Source organism: Molothrus aeneus, chromosome 9, assembly GCF_037042795.1.
Source record: "Molothrus aeneus isolate 106 chromosome 9, BPBGC_Maene_1.0, whole genome shotgun sequence".
In the NCBI taxonomy this organism is placed as follows: domain Eukaryota; kingdom Metazoa; phylum Chordata; class Aves; order Passeriformes; family Icteridae; genus Molothrus; species Molothrus aeneus.
In genome coordinates this window covers 29,154,937-29,172,138 of record NC_089654.1, presented here as the reverse complement: position 1 = coordinate 29,172,138, position 17,202 = coordinate 29,154,937, and the positions used below count along the sequence as shown (strand labels likewise).

At 55.5% G+C, this 17,202-nt stretch overlaps 1 protein-coding gene across 2 annotated transcripts in view; it reads left to right on the top strand.

The window, feature by feature from the left end:
- The first annotated feature begins 1,024 nt into the window (after positions 1–1,024).
- The window catches only part of LMX1A (LIM homeobox transcription factor 1 alpha), a 44,063-nt gene continuing 27,885 nt past the window's right edge, over positions 1,025–17,202 (top strand). The window contains exons 1-2 of one of the 2 annotated variants that reach the window (XM_066555928.1): positions 1,025–1,115; positions 1,705–1,891. In XM_066555928.1, the coding sequence (XP_066412025.1) occupies positions 1,040–1,115; positions 1,705–1,891 (263 nt within the window). In that variant the 5' untranslated portion in view covers positions 1,025–1,039. Of the gene's footprint in view, positions 1,120–1,704; positions 1,892–17,202 lie in introns of both variants that reach the window. The other variant, XM_066555927.1, reaches the window with a different exon arrangement.

Genomic DNA, 17,202 nt, shown 5'->3' with positions numbered 1-17,202 from the left:
GCCCGGGGCGATGCGCGGCGCGGGGGAGCGCATCCCCGCCGGGGACCGCCGCGGGCAGGGGACCGACTTTCCCCAAAAACTGCCGGCCTGGGCTCCTCCTGGAAGGGGGACTTGATTTCCAGCCGGTTTCATTACTGGGAGAGACGCTGTGGTGGGGCACCACCCTCTACCTTTTTTTTTTTTTTTTTCTTTCTTTCTTTTTTTTTTTTTTTCTTTCCTTCTTTTTGGCTTTCTAAGAAAAGAAGGAAAAAGAAGCCAGGGAGCGGAGCGGAGCCGGGGCGGCCAGGCCGAGCCGTGCACCCCGGAGCCGGGAAAGGCCGACGGCCCCTCGAGGCGTGGCGGGGCCAGTGCCTGCAGCCAGGCAGGAGAGCGGGGAGGAAACTTATTTCGAGTGGGGTGGAGAGGGGAGGGCAGGGGGTGGGGGTCGGGCAGGGAGGTATCAGCTCCAGGAAATGTGCCTTGGCAGCAGTCGGACGGGCGCTTCCCCGCAGGTTGGTGCGCTCCTCTCCGGAGCCGTCCAGGGAGCCGGGGCTCGCTGCGCACCCCGGGCAGCGCCGGCGGCGGGGACGCGGGGGGCTGCGCTACAGCGGGGGAGGCAGGAGCCGCCGCGGGACCCCCCAGGAGCCGCGGCTGCCGACGCCTCTCCCGCCGGCTCCTGGCAGGAAGGCACCGCCCGGGCCGCCCCAGGTAAGCGGCCGAGCCCCGCCGACGGCAGCCCCGCATCCTCCGGTCCCGCATCCTCCCGCCGCGGCTGCGGGGGCCCGGCTCCGGCGGCCTCCCCACGTCGGGGCCGCGGGGCTGGGGGGCTGCAGCGAGCCCGGCCGGGGCAGCGGCTGCGCGGCCGGAACGGGGGGCCCGAGGGGTTCTCCCGTTGGGAGGGAGGGAGAGAGGGAGGGAGGGAGGAGGGAGCGCGGCGCCGGCAGCGGGCGGGGAAGCCCCGGCCGGGGGCGGCGGGGCCGGCGGCCGGGCTGAGCGCGGTGTGTCCGGGCTGTGTTGGCAGGCGGGCGGCGCGGCCCCTCGCCCGGCCCGGCTCCCCACCATGCTGGACGGGCTGAAGATGGAGGAGAGTTTGCAGAGCGCCCTGGACCCCGCGACCCCCTTCTCCTCCTTGCTGGGTAAGTCGGGGCACCCCGCTTGCCCTCCTGGGGACCCCATAGGGCGGGGCACGGCCGGGCGGGCCCGAGCGATGGATGGGCACGGAGGGTTCGGGAGGCCCGGGGAGGCTTTCCCCGGCTCGGTGCTGCACGGCGCCGCTGCCTTCGCCCGGGCTGTGCCCCCGGCGCCCGCCTTCGCTGCCCCCGCTTCGTTCCGCGATCGCATTAAACGTGTGTCCCCCTTAACCCGCCTTGTAACGAAGGGCTATCCTTCGTATCGAGCAATAAATAATTAATTTTTTCTTTTTATCTTCGTTTTAATATCGGTTTCAAACCGTCGCCCTCTGTCTGAGCTGCGGCTCCGCTGCCGCCTTTCCAAGAGGAACGAAATTGGGGGCGACGTGCCCCTCCCGGAGCTGCCCTAAGGCACAGGTCCCTCCTGGATCCCGCAGCAGCTCCCCGCACACCCCCGTCCCCCCGCGACCCACGAGCCTATGCGGGAGAAGCGAGACCCGCGGGACGCTCCGTCCGTCTGTCCGTCCCTCGCCCGGCCCGTCTCCCCGGCCGCCTTTCCCTCCGCCCACCCCAGCCCCCGGCTCCTTCCCCGCAGGCAGAGCCGCGACCCCCAAGTCGGTGTGCGAAGGGTGCCAGCGAGTGATTTTGGACCGGTTCTTGCTGCGCCTGAACGACAGCCTGTGGCATGAACAGTGCGTCCAGTGCGCGTCCTGCAAGGAGCCCCTGCAGACCACCTGCTTCTACCGCGACAAGAAGCTCTACTGCAAGCTGGACTATGAGAAGTAAGTGTCGCTTGCCCCTCGGGGAGCCCCCCTCGCTCTGCTCTCAGCGCCCACAAAGCCCCAGTGCCCTGCAAAAGCTTGTGGTGGGGGGGACTGGTGTCCCGGTGCTGCTTTCCCGGTCACTTTCCCTGCCCCGTGTTTCCCCGGAGGGGTCAGCCCTTGCCGTGCTGTGCTTCTGCCCCGCGGTCTCGTTGCCCCCCGGTTCTCCCCTTTTCAGAGGTGTTTCGTTGTGCTCAGGTTGTGCCCTGGGATTTGAGGATGTTTTGTTTGGAGCCTGGGAGACCCATGGTAGCCCCAGGTCTGCGCAGGGACGGGGACAAGCATTTTCTCCTGGCTTTATTTTCCTGTGGAGCATCTGCAGGAGGAAAGTTATATCCCCTCTGACCCGGTCCTGGACGAGGCTATTATCCTAATAACCTCACAGGCAGGGAAATGCTATTGCTCTCCCCCTGGTTGGTGGGGAAACTGAGGCACTCAGCAGGAACCAGGGAAGGCCCTGCCGAATTTGGAGTGTTGACTGTCACGCAGAGGCTTTTCTGGGTCTGTGATAGTGAAGAAATTTGGGTTTTAAAGCCTCCCAGCCCTGACGCTTTCCCCTTTGGAAGTGTGAGGTTAGGGGGAAAGACAATAAGAAAATAATTTTTCTTTTTTAAAAGAAAAACCATTCCAGTGGGAATGGGGAGAAGGCTGCTGAGTCTTTCCTCCCCTGCAGCTGCTTTCGTTTTTCCCTGCTCATCCTGCTCTTGCTGTCCTTTCCGGACCCTGCTGCCCGGCCGAGTTTTGGAGCTGTTAAATTTTTGTTGCCTCTGGGCTGGTTGTTTCTTGAGGAGGGTGTAGGTGGGGGGCCACATCCCTTGCTATGGTGATAGCACGGCTGTCCAAGCCCTGAAATTTAATTCCGTTTTTTATAGCAGAAATCAGTGATCGCTGATGCTCTCATCCCTGGCCTTCGCCGAGCTGGTGAGCGTGCCGGGGTCTAGCCCAGCTCCAGGCCTTCTTAAAGTTGGGGTTTTGGGATTTTTTGGGTGTTTTGGGTTTTTTTTTCATCCTTTAAATCCCGTATTGTGGGTCTGAGTTTAATCACTATGGATACAAGGCAAATTGAAAGCAGAATTTGTGCGCGTGACCTTGTTTTCAAATGTTTACGAAAGAGCGGAAGAATTAGCTGCTGTGAGAGTGGAAAGGAGAGAGCTGCGCCACGGTGTGGGTTTTTGTAGGCAAAAAAATTGTTGAGATTGGGTGTGCTGCTTGTTTGTCTGTAGAAATTTGGCTACTGGCTCCCATACATTTCCACCACGGTTCATTCTTCATTTTCTGCTTTATCCGTATTTTTGTTTGGACCATCAAGGGGAAATTGGGGTTACTGTCACCCAGAAATGCCTTTCCAGCTTGCAGCACATGTGGATTTTACTCTTGACTGCAGCTTGCGAGCTCTTGAAGTGGCTCCAACCTGAAACCCTCCTCTGATGTCTGTTGGCCGCGAAAGAAATCAGTGCCGCAGTTGGCTTCTTGCTGTGCCCATCTATCTCACTGTTGGGATGGACAAGGATGATTGCGGGAAAAAAATGTCACTAATTTTTCCTGAGGTCCAGTAACAGCACCATTTTTTCTGGTTATTTCCCAGCTGTGTTTGGGTTGGTGACTTTTGCCCAAGCCGGGAGGCTGAGGCTCTGTGACGGGCGGTTTCCCGAGGTGTGATGGTTTTAACCCTAAGTCGCTGCTGGCCTCTTCCCCTCCTGCCTCTGCCTGCTTCTTGACATTGTTTAATTGTCCCCTTGCATTTAATATTAATTATTTTAGCATGGGGGTGAAGGTTTGTGTCCCTTCTCCTTTCATCCACCCCGCAGGACTCTGCTGTGCCGCTGGTGCGATTCCTTACCTGGTGACGGCAAGGATGCAGAGCAGACTCCCAAAGAACTGCTCCCTTTGGGCTCTGCTGAGCTTTATATAACACTCCTTATTTACCAAAAATCCTTCTTTCTTTTCCCAAATGCCCGTCCTGCCTTTGGACTGAGCATTTTGCTGGGTGTAGAAGCACCGTGCCTGCCTTGGCCGCGGTGCCAGCGCCGATAGCAGGGATTTGCGAGTGAAGCGCGCGGAGCAAGAGCCGCTGCTCTCAGACTGAGCTCATTATCTCGAGCTGGTTAATTATCACAAGTGACTGACACTCCTTGCAGTGGAAAGCGGCCGATCCTCCCGGTGGCAGTGGCGTAGCCGGGCTCCCGAGGCCTCTCCGGGTGGGAGGGCTGCGTGTGGAATGCTGGGGGTGTCAGGGAAGCGGCCGAGATCCAACCTGCCACGGTCATGGCGTCCGTGTTCTGTGGTTGTGTTTGGTTGTGGTTTTTTAAATTTTTTTTTAAATTGAAAGAAGGGATTTCTCTTCCAGATGGTGAACATTGGGGTGTTTTCCCAGGGATGAGTAGGTGTAGAATTTTCCAGCACGTCTCTGTCTCTCTGTTTGAGCTCTGTTTGTGGCAAGGCCGCAGAGGGTTAATGAAGGGAGCGCGAGACGGCAGCTATGCCTTCAGTTATAAATACACCCATGGAAAGTGTTACGGACGGGTTTAAGCGAGCATCTGACTCGCTGGACTCTAGAAATCAAGGAGCAATTTGTTAAAACACATGTTTTACATTTCTTTGTCTTTCACAAAGAGGAAGAACTTGGGACAGGACTTGAAAAGGGATGGATTAAAGGCCGAGGGTGCCAGGTCAGGTCTTGGCATCTCTTTGGGGTGCCATGACTCGGGGGCCAGGGGTGGTTTGGATGGTGATGCTATGTGGGAACTTGGGGATCACTCTTGGAGCAGTTTCCCCAGCACTGATGGGGAGGGCTCCTGGAGAGGGACGGCTCAAGCCTGTGCCCCTGGGACGGCGTCTATTTGGAGCAGAGGACGCTCGTTACAGAACATCCCGAATCCCGCGGCAGCCCCCGGCGCTTGTCCAAACCTGATAAGTCTCAACTATGACAAGGTTCAGTCTTCACCCTGGCCGGCTCCCCGGCTGCAAAGTGGCCCTGGGGACTTGCCCCGGCTGTGGGGCCCCTGTGGTGGTGGTCAGGGGCTGGGTTTTTGCAGCGGCATATTTGGGGGGGCAACACCAAACCCGGCCATAAACAGGGAGGAGCGCTGGGAGCGATGGGAAGAGTAAGGCTGCTCTGGAGCCTTAAAATCTGCACGGGGACAGGAATCGTCGAGCCCCCTCTTGCCTAGTGGTGTTTCACACAGTAGGTTTGCACTGGCCAAGCAGAGCCAGGGCTGCAGGGAGGGCCTGGAGGCACGGGAAGATCCCCACGGCAGGTTCTGGGGGCCGCTGACAGCGGTGCGGTCATGACGGGGGGCGCAGCTGGGCAGCGTGGCGACGGCGGGACGGCTTGGCACGTCCCCAGCCACGGCGCAGAGCCCCGGCCCCAGCCCCGGCTGGCAGGAGCAGATGGCCAGCACATCTCGGAGCAGGCCTGGCATGTGGGCGCCGGCAGTGGAGGGGCGGCTGCAGCCCCCGAGCCGCCGTGCCGGGCTCCCTGGCCGAGGCAGGCAGTTGTGTGATGCTCGCCCTGTCTTCGCACGGCTTGATGGCTCTGTGCCGGTGCCAGCTTCCACGCGGGGCTCTCCTCGCCTGCCTCCAAAATCCCGGAGTCACGGGGCTTGTGTGGGTGCTGCCACCTCCTCCTCTGTGAGTTAAAATCTGGAGTTGTGTCCGGCTGCAAAGGGATAAAAATAAAAATCCTTCCACCCTCCCGGTGTGTGCACGAGTGCGAAGGAACTCGTCGGCGTTGGGTTTTCAAATCACACCCGGCATCTTTGTGTGGGGGATGAGCCTGAGTCCTCAGCAGTGTGGTCCTGCCAGGCTGTGGATGGATCTGCAGGCTTGGGGGAGCCTGCTCTGGCCTGCTGGAGGCTCCTCTGGCAGCTGCTGGGGCAGAGGAGGCAGGGGGAAGAGGTTTATCTGGCTCAACATGGGTCATGGAATTGTGCAATTACCTGGCGCTGCTTCCCCAGCCCGGAAGGGCTGTGAGGGGAATAATCCCAGATGGATCGAATGGAGGCAGTGCTGGACACTTCAGCACAGCCCGGTCCCACCAGCTGGAGAGTTCCTGTGGTGTGGTGGGTTTGTCCTGGTGGTTTGCAGTCTCTCACCTTGCCTTCTCTTGGTTGGAGAAGTGGGAATTTCTGTGCTTTTTGTGGCTGATGGGAGAGAAGTGCCCCTCCAGAGAGCCACAGGTCAGCCCAGCTGCAGTCCAGCATGTTCTCTGGAGGCCCGTTTCCCTTCTTGTAGGGCATCCTGTGGAGAGGATGAGGCTGACTTGGGTTTCTCCAGCTGGCCAGGCTCTGGGAGCAGTCAGGCTGGCCTGGATGGGGTAGCAGAGCGCACACAACATCTCTCTTGGTGATTTCTCTTTCCCCACCTCTCAATCTTTCCCTCTAGTGCTTCCCATGCTTCTTGCCTGCTTTCCATCCCCACCCAGCACCTCATCTCCAGCAGCAAACACCTCTCAGTCCTCACCCCGAGCTCCAGGAGGAATAGTGCTCGCTCCTTGTGGGCTGGGAGGAGCGTGGCTGTGGGGCAGCCGAATCCCCACCAGGGACACCATGGTTGGCACTGCGGGGCTGGGACCAGGCACTGCCTCTTTTGGTTTTTGTTATTAAGTCAACTTTTTGTGCAGGGGGTGGGAAGGCAGGAGGGTGTTACAGAGGCCGCTGTGGGATCCGTGCTGGAAATTCCAGGCAAGCAAAATAGGCCTTGCCTCCATCTCCACCAAGCCCTGTCCTCTCACTCGTGGGGCTCCCCCTTTCCAGAGGGAATGAAGGAGAGATTTGGCATCTTGCCCCTTCTCTCAGCCCTTAATTAGATTTGTCTTACAATTCACGTTTCATAGAAAGGCCTGGAAGTGAGTGAGGTTTGGCACATTTGGAGCTGGGCAGTCGAACAGACTTGTCAGCTCTCCCTCCGTGTGGGGACAGGGGTGGCTTTGGGGCCACCCCATTGGCAGCAGGATCCTGGAGACTGCAGGTCAGTACCATCAGAGTCACAACCTGAACATCCCTGAGACTCCTTATGGTTTCTGCCATCTTATTTTGGACACACCATGATTTTTTTTTAACCTTTTTTTTCCCCACTCTACGAGCTGCCTAGCCCCCAATGTGGCTCTTAAAGCTGTGGGAATCGCTTCAGGTTTTTGCAGTCCTGACAAAGGCACCAAAAAGAATCGGCTGGGGAAGAAAGAGGGGTTTGTTTGGTTTTGATGAGAATTTTGTCCCCACCAGCTGGAGAGACAGCTGGGGTCCTCTCCTGCCCCAGCTCGCCAGCCCTCGCCTCGCCGGCTCCTCACCTGCTCGCAGCCGCCAGGCGCAGGGAGGGCTCTGCTGAGATGGGAATTTCAGAGAGCCCCCACTTGGGCTTGTGCTTCCTGGGGGAGCCCTCCAGCAGGCTCTGAACCTGCTGCTGTGGCAGGGCCAGCAGATTTGGGAGTGGGTGGCAGTGCTGGGTGTGAGCTGTGCCCAGCGTGCGGGCAGGATTTGCCGCGTGTGCTGCGGGGACACTGATCTCTGCTGGCTGTCCCCAACCCTGCTGGCAGCAGTGGGGTGGCCTCAGCGTGCCCAAACCCACTGCACTTTCTGATTCTGATGCTGCACGCTCACCCCAGGGTGAGACAAGGGAGACCCCAAAGGCCCCTCTGCCTTGGAGCAGGAGAAAAGGGAATTTGCGGTCTGGGGCTGATCTCCTGCTCACAAGGGTGCAGGTCCTGCTCCTGGCTGGGGAGGGGGAAAATCCAAACCCAGCAGTTTGGATCTGGATTCACAGTTCCCCACTTCTGGTGAACCTTGTGGTGGGCATCCAAGGGGGTACTCAGCTCTCAGTGCTGGAGCATGTCTGAGGGAGGTGGGAATGAGAATTGTCCTGGGTATTTTTCTTCTCAAGATGTTCTTTGTCTCTTTGTGCTCTCTTGTCTCTGGCTCATGCCCTCTGCAGATGCAAACACGAAACAGGGATGGGGCCTGGGCTGGAGGACTGTGCCTTTACCTGCAATTCAATCAAGCACCTCCTCTGTAGCAGGAGTGAGGAAGGTATTTAAAGGAGGGAGAAAATACAAGGATTTTACTAAGCAAAAATACTGGGGTCAAGCCAGCTTTTTTTTTTTTTTTACATAAATGTGTTTTCATGAGAAATTTTAATTTCTATGTATTTGAGATTTCAGAAGGGGAAAGGTGAGGGGGGCTAGCAGTGCTCTCTGTCATGGCAAACCCTATGACAACCCCTAGTTTTGTTCCTCAATACTTTTATCCTGGTTGGAATCCTGCTTCCTGGCAGAAAGAATCCAGCTGGTCTGTGGTTATCTTCTCCTGGGGTTGTTGGCCCTCAGGGGCGAAGGATGCACCAGTGTTGTCTTACATGTCTCTGTGAAACCAGCAGGCATCTCATTGCAGCTCTGTTTGAGGTTTGCTGTTTGTTTTTGTAGGTTTTTTTTTTTTTTAAGATGGTCAAACCTTGGTTGCCCAGGAGAGGGGTTCTGTAATTCCTGGCTTCCCACCTCAAATATTTACGGACAGCCAGATGCCAAAGCTTTTGCAAAAGGCGTGGGGCAGGCTGAGCTGTGCCGTGCTGGGGCTGTGCAGGGCACAGTGTTGGGCTGATGGCACCCCAGTCCCCTTTATCTGGGGAGTTTTCTGTCTGGTGCCTCTGTCTTCTTGCTTATCTGGGATTTTTCTGGGGTCTTATTAACAAAAGCTTGTTAGGGATCCTTCAGGTGTTCCACATTTTGTAGGCTGGCTGGCTGAAAATGGGAGTTTCTCCCACAAATGTTGGAGTTTTCAGGAGGGTGGCGTGTGAGTTTCTGAGTGCAGGAGTGAACTCACGTTGTGTTCAGTGCAAATAATTTATTTTCTCCTGCTGCACTGTATTACTGTTTTCAGTAGAGTGTTTCAAGTGACCATGAATATGATCCTGTTTATTGGGGTCAGGTCTTCTGCACTAGCGCCTGGTCTGGGTACGATGGCCCACGGTTGCACACAAGAGAAAGAACTGAGAGTTGGCTCTGTCACCCATGAAATGGAGCTGGAAATACCAATCTAGCTTAAAAATGCTTCTTTCATCATCATAAGTGCTTTCAGCATCTTGCTGGGTGGATTTGAACGCTGGATATGAGTCCCCTGTGTCTCTCCAGATCTGCCTGACTTTTATGTCACGCTCTCCTTTGTGTTTTCCACCTTGGAGCACAGGTGAGCCTGAGTTTGTGTTGCAGCTCCTCCCAGGCACAGGCTGGCATGATTAAGGTACAGATTGACAGGAGAAGGCACAGATCATTAGGAGAGCCCCTCTCCTCTGTATGCCAGCAGGCAGCAGTGTCAGAGGGTCCCTTTGGTTCCGTGGATGAGTGGCTCTCCCTGCACCGAGACATCCCACTCTTCCTCGGGGCCAGCGCCTGCAAGGGCAGAGGGTCCTGGAGGAGGCTTCCTCTGCCAGCCCTTGTGCTTTGTGAGCATTGATCCTCCCGAGCTGTTTCTGTGTCACTGCTGTCCCTACATTGTCTCTCTCTGCTCCCCACCCCTCTCCTTCCCTCGTGGGTTTCTTTCCCTAACGCCATCCTTGACAGCGGAACAAATCCCTTTTCACGGGACCATCGCTCCCCGGCCCGCTGCCCCCCGCCCCTGCCGGGCAAAATCCCCCTCCCCTGTTCCTCTGGAATGACAACCAGCATCCCAGTGGGGTGGAGAGCCCCTGAAATCCCTCTGGGCAAGGTTCCCTGCCCTGTAAGGGAGCAAAGTGGGGTCTTAAAAGCAGAAGAGGCGAGGGCGATTCCTGGAGAATCCATTGTTTGGATGCAATTGATCTCTTTGGGAGGTGCATCCTCTCCTCTGATGTTGTGCTTCAGAGATCCTTGCATGGACCTGGAGCCTGTGTGTCCAAGGACTCCTTCCTTCCTGCCTGGGGCCAGTGGGGCCATGCTATAAGTTGATTTTGAGCTGCGTTGCCCAAAGTGGCTGAGCAGGAAGAGGATGGTGGGAATTTTCTCTTTGCTACTGAAAGCTCAGGGAAGCTTTTGGCTGGAAAAATTTGGAAAGGAGAGAGAAACAGGTTGAGGGACCTGGAGGCAGTTTTCAGCTGCAGCAGCTTCTTTTATTTGTAAGAGGCAGTGTTGTCATTTCTTGCCTCCAACCCCTGCCATTGTAAAATCACAGGGATGCTTTTGTTGGCAAAATTTCTGCTTGGAATTTGCTGGCCCTGCTAAGCCTTTAATTCTGGAAAACTGCATCTTAGCTATGAAAAGGGTTATTAACCCCTGCAGTGATTTATCTAAATGGGAGGAGGGCAATGTCCCTTGTTTGCAGTGGTCTCCACAGGGGTGATTGAGATGAATAAATTCATGGGTGCTGCTGGTGGAGGTGGGAGTTTGTTGAGGAACAATGCCAAAACTCCTGCTTGATGATTTCTCTGTTGAGCCTGGGTTAGAACTGCCCTCCAGCCTGCTTCTGGGGCACCTTTTCTGGGCATCTTTTCCCTTTCTGGTCTTGGAGATTCAGCAGGAGAGGAGGGAATGCCAGCTGTGCTCTGCTGTCAGGTGTGTAGGACCCCAGCCCTGTGCTGGGTGCTGAGGAGGGGATGACAGCCTCCTTTCCCTTTACACACCATGTTCTGTGGGTTCCTGCAAGGGCTGAGGGTGATGGAGAGGCTCACACAGGATTCAGCCAAGCCAAGATCTGAACTGCCCCATGGAAATGCAGAACTCCAGGTTTTGGCAGCAGGGAGAGCAAGATGTTGCTCACCTGAACGGTGTCCTTGAACCCAGCCATCCTCTTGGCTTGGGTGTTTGTGGACTCTGGAGTGGTGGGAGGGCTCAGGCTTTTTCTGGAGTCTCACCTGTGCCAGAGGGGTGACCAGCTGGGTTGGTGATGGGGAGGGAGCTGAAATCCTGGATGATTTATATCCTGGCATCTCCTCTGACCAGCAGCTCACAGGAGTGATATTGAGCAGATCCTTTTAAATGGTGCTGTGGGTGTGGGAGCTTGGTTAGGAATTCATTGTCTGCAACTTCTTGATGCCTGCTCAGGTGGGTGCTGCTCCTTCCCTCTGCACCCGTCATTATGAGAGGCTGAGAGAGCAGCCTCAGTGGACTGGTGTAAAAGTTTAATGAAGCTTAAAGCCTTGGAGGTCAGGCTCTTGAGTCTGAGCTTGTTTCAGCTCTGGATCTGGGAAGGAGGCTGAAGCAGAAAGGAGGAGAGGCTTCCTGCATGCATTACCTCAAGGACATTCAACCCCACGTTGATGGGAGAAGCTGTTGTGGAGATGGATTAGGAGAAAGTGATGAAAGAAGACACCAGAGATGGGTGAGGGTGGGTGGAGGGCCCCGTGTGGTGAGTGTAGCTCCGTGTGAGGTGTTTATCCCTGGCAGTGGGAAAGCTGCCCATGACATGGACAAAGTTTTTCTGGCCCCTGCCAAAATGCCCTGTGCAGCCCCAAACCCAGGAGGTGCAGGTGCTGGCATGCAGCAGGCCCTGGGTGGCTCAGCCAGCTCCTGTGGGAGATGCTCCAGGCTGGGGAGGGTTGTTGGGATGTGGGACACAGCGAGTTCTGTGGCATTGTTTTATTTCTCCATGGCCAGCCAGGTTCAGAGACACTGATGCAGGAGGAGGTGAAGTGATGAATCTGGCTGCTAAACCAGAGCCCCAAATCCCAGCTCTGCTGGGATGGCCCATCCCCATCCTCCAGAGGAAGTGCAGTTTCCCGGCCAATAATGTCTTTATGCTATTTCCAACCACATAACAAAACATCCCAGGAACTCCCTGAATCCTTGGCTTTTAAAGTGAGTATACCCCCACCTTGAACTGATTTATTTTTGCCTGTTTTGGCACTTCTGTGTCCAAGCATCAGCCATGATCCTTCCCTCCCCAGCCTGATGGCTGCAGAGCACCACTCTCAGGCTCATTTTGGGGTGATGCTTTGCAGGTCTCCTTCGTCAGCCAAGGACGTGTATCAGGCACATTGTGGGTGAGAGGTGCTGATGAAACAACACCCAAATCTCTGCCTTTCCCTTCAGTTCCCTTGTGCCAGAAAAGTGCAGCAAAAGTCAACCAACGACGCATCTTGCCGAAGCTGCATTTTTTTTTTTTCCATGAGGATTAGTGGTTCAAGAGCGGGGATTTTCAAACTGACAAGCCCTTGGCAGAGAAATAATTACAGGCTTTTTTATCCTTTGTATTTCCTAAGTAGTTCTAAATAACTTTTTCCCTTGAGGCATTTTTTTAAGTCTAAAATACGGGGGGGAAAAATGTGAAATTTCCTTAGTGTCCTTGAAAATATGCAAGATGTTTGTGGAGGCTGTTTAAGTTTCAGCTATAAGGTTTTCTGTGTGAGTTTTTCACTTTAACCACATCCAATCAACCAAAGTTTCTTGGCTTGTGATGCTTCAGAAATGGATCTTAGGAATTGGAGATGGAGGGAGATAGATGTGATCACTTCTTGGCCATCTCAGGAATGCGAGTTTTGCCTCTCCAGTGTATTCCCCAGGGTTTCCTACCCCACTCCTTGCTGGAAGAGGAGATTTCTGGGGCTGCTGGAGAGGGTTTTCCTTGTCAATGTCTATTGTTTGATTCCCCCAAGGTGCTGTGTGTCCCTCTGGGGAGCCATGGCCATCCCCCTTTCCTCAGTATCCTGCAGCATTTCCAGGGGCTCACCCATCCCTGTTCTCTGCTGGCTCCTCTCCTTGCCTGTACCTCCATCCTGAATGCTTTGCCCACTCTTTTTAATTTAAAAAACAGAGAGAGTGATGTGAAAAAATCCTCCTGGGGGCAGCTGGGGGCAGCTCCAAGACACAGATGAGCTTCTGCCTTTTATCCCTGGGAAAATCCACCTCCTGTGAGTTTCCATGGAAGCCCTTAGCATGGTACCCTAATTTTCTGAGCACCCCTGTGCTGCACCATGTTTTGCCATGCCTGGAGCTCTTTTTACCCCTGCTCTTTTGCCCCTCTTGGAAGAGCCCTCTGGAGGGTGCTGTCCCTAATCCCAGCTGTTCCATGCCTGACCAGGTATCCATTCTTCCCCAATACTAAGCCCTGCTTGTGATGCAAGGGGGGATCTGGGAGGACTCCCTGTTGTTTGCAATATCACAGGGCAGTGCTGGGGCTGCCTTATTGCCTCTGCTGTCAGGGCAGTGCCTGGCTGCTCCCCTGGGATTGCTGCTGCAATATTCCTGCCGTGGGCAGGCTGCTGTTAATAACAGCATTGCTCTACCTTGGCTTTATTAAGTGAGGGAAGGCTCCTTTCCTTCCACCCCAGGCACGGCAGGGTCTGGCCTTTGGAGTGAGAGGGAAGGAGGTGGCAGAGGAGAGGGGGGAGCGTTTGAAGCAATTAGAGATGCTTGCTGCAGAGTGGGGAACTGCCAAGAAGGGGGTGAGGACCCTCTGCAAAACCCCCCTGTGGGCTCTGCCTGACCCACCCCACTGCTCCCAGCCCTTCACCTCCCTTGGGGCTGGGGTGTTCAGAGAGTGGGGTGGTGAATGCCTTGCTTTCCCTGACCCCCCTTCTGCTGAAGACCCTTTTAGGGTACTTAAATTCGGGTTGAGCTGGTGAGGAGGCCACAAGGTAACCCCAGGGCTCACAAAACCCCTTGTGCCCTGCAGATATGGCAGGTGGCTCTGCAGGGGAGTCCGTGGTGCCAGGAGAGGACCTGCCTGTCCTGTCTCTCTGCTGCCTCAGCCACCATTTGTCAGGGGAAGGGTTTTTTGGGTTTTTTTCTCAGCTTTCCCTGTCCAGACACTGCGAATCCCACTAAAACTTTTGACTGGAGCAGGGATTACGTGCTCGGGTTTCAGCCCTTGTCTGCAAGTGGTGTAAACTTTCTGCTGGAGCTCAAGTGACATTTTGTGGGAGATAGGAGAGTATTAAGTGTTGGTCCTTGCAGATAAAAATAGCCACTGGCCCAATGACATTTTCTGTCATCTCATCTTTGCTGCATTGCCTCCACACTGGTGCTTCCAACCTGGGCTGGGCTTTTCTCCTCATCAGCTGCTGGGACACCCTGAGCATCCTCACCTGGCCAGGACAGGGGTGGGCACTGGCTGCAGGGCTGAGGCCACACTCAGACAGGAGCAGCAGCTCCTGGTTGTGTGTTCCTGAGAGCTGGAAGGAAACACCAAACCCAGGATACCTCTTGCCTTGGAATCACGAGTCCACGCTGCTCATTGCTGCAAACCTCAGTGCTCGGGTGGGAGCTCCCCTGCTTCAGGAGTCCCCATGTGCTCACACGTGGCTGCCTGAGTGTTTTTGCCGTTGCTGTGTTGCCGGGCTGATGTTTTTGTGCCGAGGTTCCAGCCGGGGCTGGCTGGGGGCCCTGCAGCAGCATCGGCAGCGCTGCCTCTGGCTGCTCCAGCACTGCGGGGCCGGGGCCGGCAATGGGAGAGGAGGAGGAGGAGGAGGAGGAGGGAGTGGCAGGGTCTGGCTTGCTGCTGAGCTGTGACCAGATCTGCTGCTGGGAGAGGCTCTCTCACCCTGCTGGCCTGCACCCTCTTTGGAGCAGCATCCATGTGCTCCATCTCCAAAACCAGCTCTGGGAGAGCCCGTGTGTGGCTGGGAGGATGGCAGCAGGGACAAGGTCTCCTCCCCCTCTTGAGCCTCTCTTCCTCACGGCTGGGCCAGCAAGTCCCCTGGTATTGGACTGGGCATCTTTTGAGGGTGCTTTCATTCCATCTGCTTGTTGTTCTGAGTGAGGATGCACTCATCATTCACCCCAAGGATCACTTCACGGGGAAGAGCTGTGCAGTCAGGCTGGCTTCAGTGGAAACTTTTAATTGCAGCCCTTAAATACCTGCAACAAGTGAAAGCATTTGGGAGCAACATCATCTCCACATTCCCCTTGCTCCCTGGTTCAAGGCCCACCTGCTCCTGGGGGTTTCATCATCCTGCCTGGTGTCCTCCATCAGCTGGAGCATCTCTCTCTGCAGGAGGAAGGAGCAAGGTCCTCCCTGTGTGTCTGGAGCCAAACCAATGCAGTGGCACTTGGCCACTTACAGTAGTGGGCGATTGCTGAGCCCCTGCCAGGAATTCTTCAGTGGGATTGGGAAGGCTGTGGGGTGTTAAATTTGTCCTGCAGTGTGTAACCCCTGAGCAGAGCCCGCTGTGTTTTGTAACGGGTCATACGATGCCGGCGGCAGCGCCTCAAGGTCAGGGCTGAGCTTGGGGCCGCAGGGGCAGCTCCTGGCTGCAGCCCTTGCTGCCTTCTGTGCCTCTCCTGGGCTCAGCTCCCTCCTGGAGCTCCTCTGTCCCCTCAGGAGCTCAGGCTTGGAGCTGGAGGCTGTTTTCTCCCTCATCTGGTAGGGCTGCAGCTCTTGCTGCCTTCTGTGCCCCTCACCAGGCTCTGCTCTCTTCTGGGGCAAAGCCTCCAGCACCTTGGGAGCTCAGGATGTTTTCTCCCACATGGAGAGGCTGCAGCCCACATCTCAGGATGTCTCCTTGCAGGGTGTGATCCTGGGATACAAACCCTGCCCATAACTCCTGTGCCCCCCACACGCTGTCCCCACACCTGCAAACCCTCGGCCAGAGCTTGGGCAGGTGCAGCTCTGTTCCCTGAGAGTTCTGCAGCATCATGCCAAGGACAGGACCTGCCAGGGCACTTACAGACAATATTCCCTCGTTCTCCTTGCCTTAAAAAATTTCCCAGTAAGGAATTTCTCCTGTATCCCTGCAGCTGAGGGAACTGCTGAGTAGAGAAGGGTCTGGCAGAGGTGAGGAGTGCAGGGTCTGTGTCATGATGAATAATCAGTGATGCTCCTGCCTGCCCTGCCCCATGGCTTTCAACCCCCCTCAGGAAAAGCACATCCATCCCAATGGGAGGAGCCTCCCATGGTAAATAGAAATAGAAATAGAAATAGAAATAGAAATAGAAATAGAAATAGAAATAGAAATAGAAATAGAAATAGAAATAGAAATAGAAATAGAAATAAATGTTTGAGGCCCATCATTCCCATATCAAAGAATTAGAAGGGACTGTTAGGACAGGCTGTTAAATAAGAATTAAAGGTTTCAAATATAAATGGGCAATTGGCCCTCACCAGTTCTCTTGCTACACAAATGTTTCATTTATGATTTGGACCCAGGCTGGGATGTGCTGAGAGATGCTCAGGCTGCAGCCTGCACACGGGGGTTAACGTGGTGCTCTCTCCTGCCAGAAAATAATAAAAGCCAGGGACTGTCTAGGGATTGCGCATGAAGGATTAGGAAGAGGATATGCATGGGCCTGTCTGCAGCTGGTTGAAGTCTAGTGCAGAGGGGTGAGCCTGGAAATCATTGTTTTGTGATGGCTGTGAGGGGGCCAGCATGGAAAGGGATGGCTCCTAAAACCTGGGGGTCTCCACAGCCGGCTGATGTTTTTAGTGGGAGGCAGGGAGTGGATCCTCTGTCCCTGAGACACGTCTGTGCTGCTCAGGAGGGAGGAAGCACCGTGGTGTGCTTGTCTCTGTCTCTGCTTTCCAGGTGTTGCAGTTGTTCAGCGAGAGTGGAGGATGCTGAGCTCAAGGGATGGTGCTTTTGGTGTCAGTGGAACGTGCTGGACTCTGGGGAGCAGGGTTTGGGGGTTTTTTGTGTGTGAGAGGAACTTGCTGGGATCTGGGGAGCAGAGTTTGGGGGTTTTTTGTGTGTGAGAGGAACTTGCTGGGATCTGGGGAGCAGGGTTTGGGGGTTTTTTGTGTGTGAGAGGAACTTGCTGGGATCTGGGGAGGAGGGTTTGGGGGTTTTCTGTGTGTGAGTGGAACGTGCTGGACTCTGGGGAGCAGAGTTTGGGGGTTTTCTGTGTGTGAGTGGAGCTTGCTGGGCTCTGGGGAGCAGAGTTTGGGGGTTTTCTGTGTGTGAGTGGAGCTTGCTGGGCTCTGGGGAGCAGGGTTTGGGGGTTTTCTGTGTGTGAATGGAGCTTGCTGGGATCTGGGGAGCAGGGTTTGGGGGTTTTCTGTGTGTGACAGGAACTGGCTGGGATCTGGGGAGCAGGGTTTGGGGGTTTTCTGTGTGTGACAGGAACTGGCTGGGATCTGGGGAGCAGGGTTTGGGGGTTTTCTGTGTGTGAATGGAGCTTGCTGGGATCTGGGGAGCAGGGTTTGGGGGTTTTCTGTGTGTGAATGGAGCTTGCTAGGATCTGGGGAGCAGGGTTTTGGTGTAAGTGGATGATGCTGGGCTCCAGGGACTGGGTTTTCAGTGTGATCAGAGAATGCTGGGCTCTGGGGAGCAGGTTTTTTTTGGTGTGAATAGACTTTGTTGGACTCCAGGGAGGGGGATTTTGGTGTGAGCAGAGGATGCTGAGCTCCAGGGAGACCAAAGTTTTCCACCTTACTATC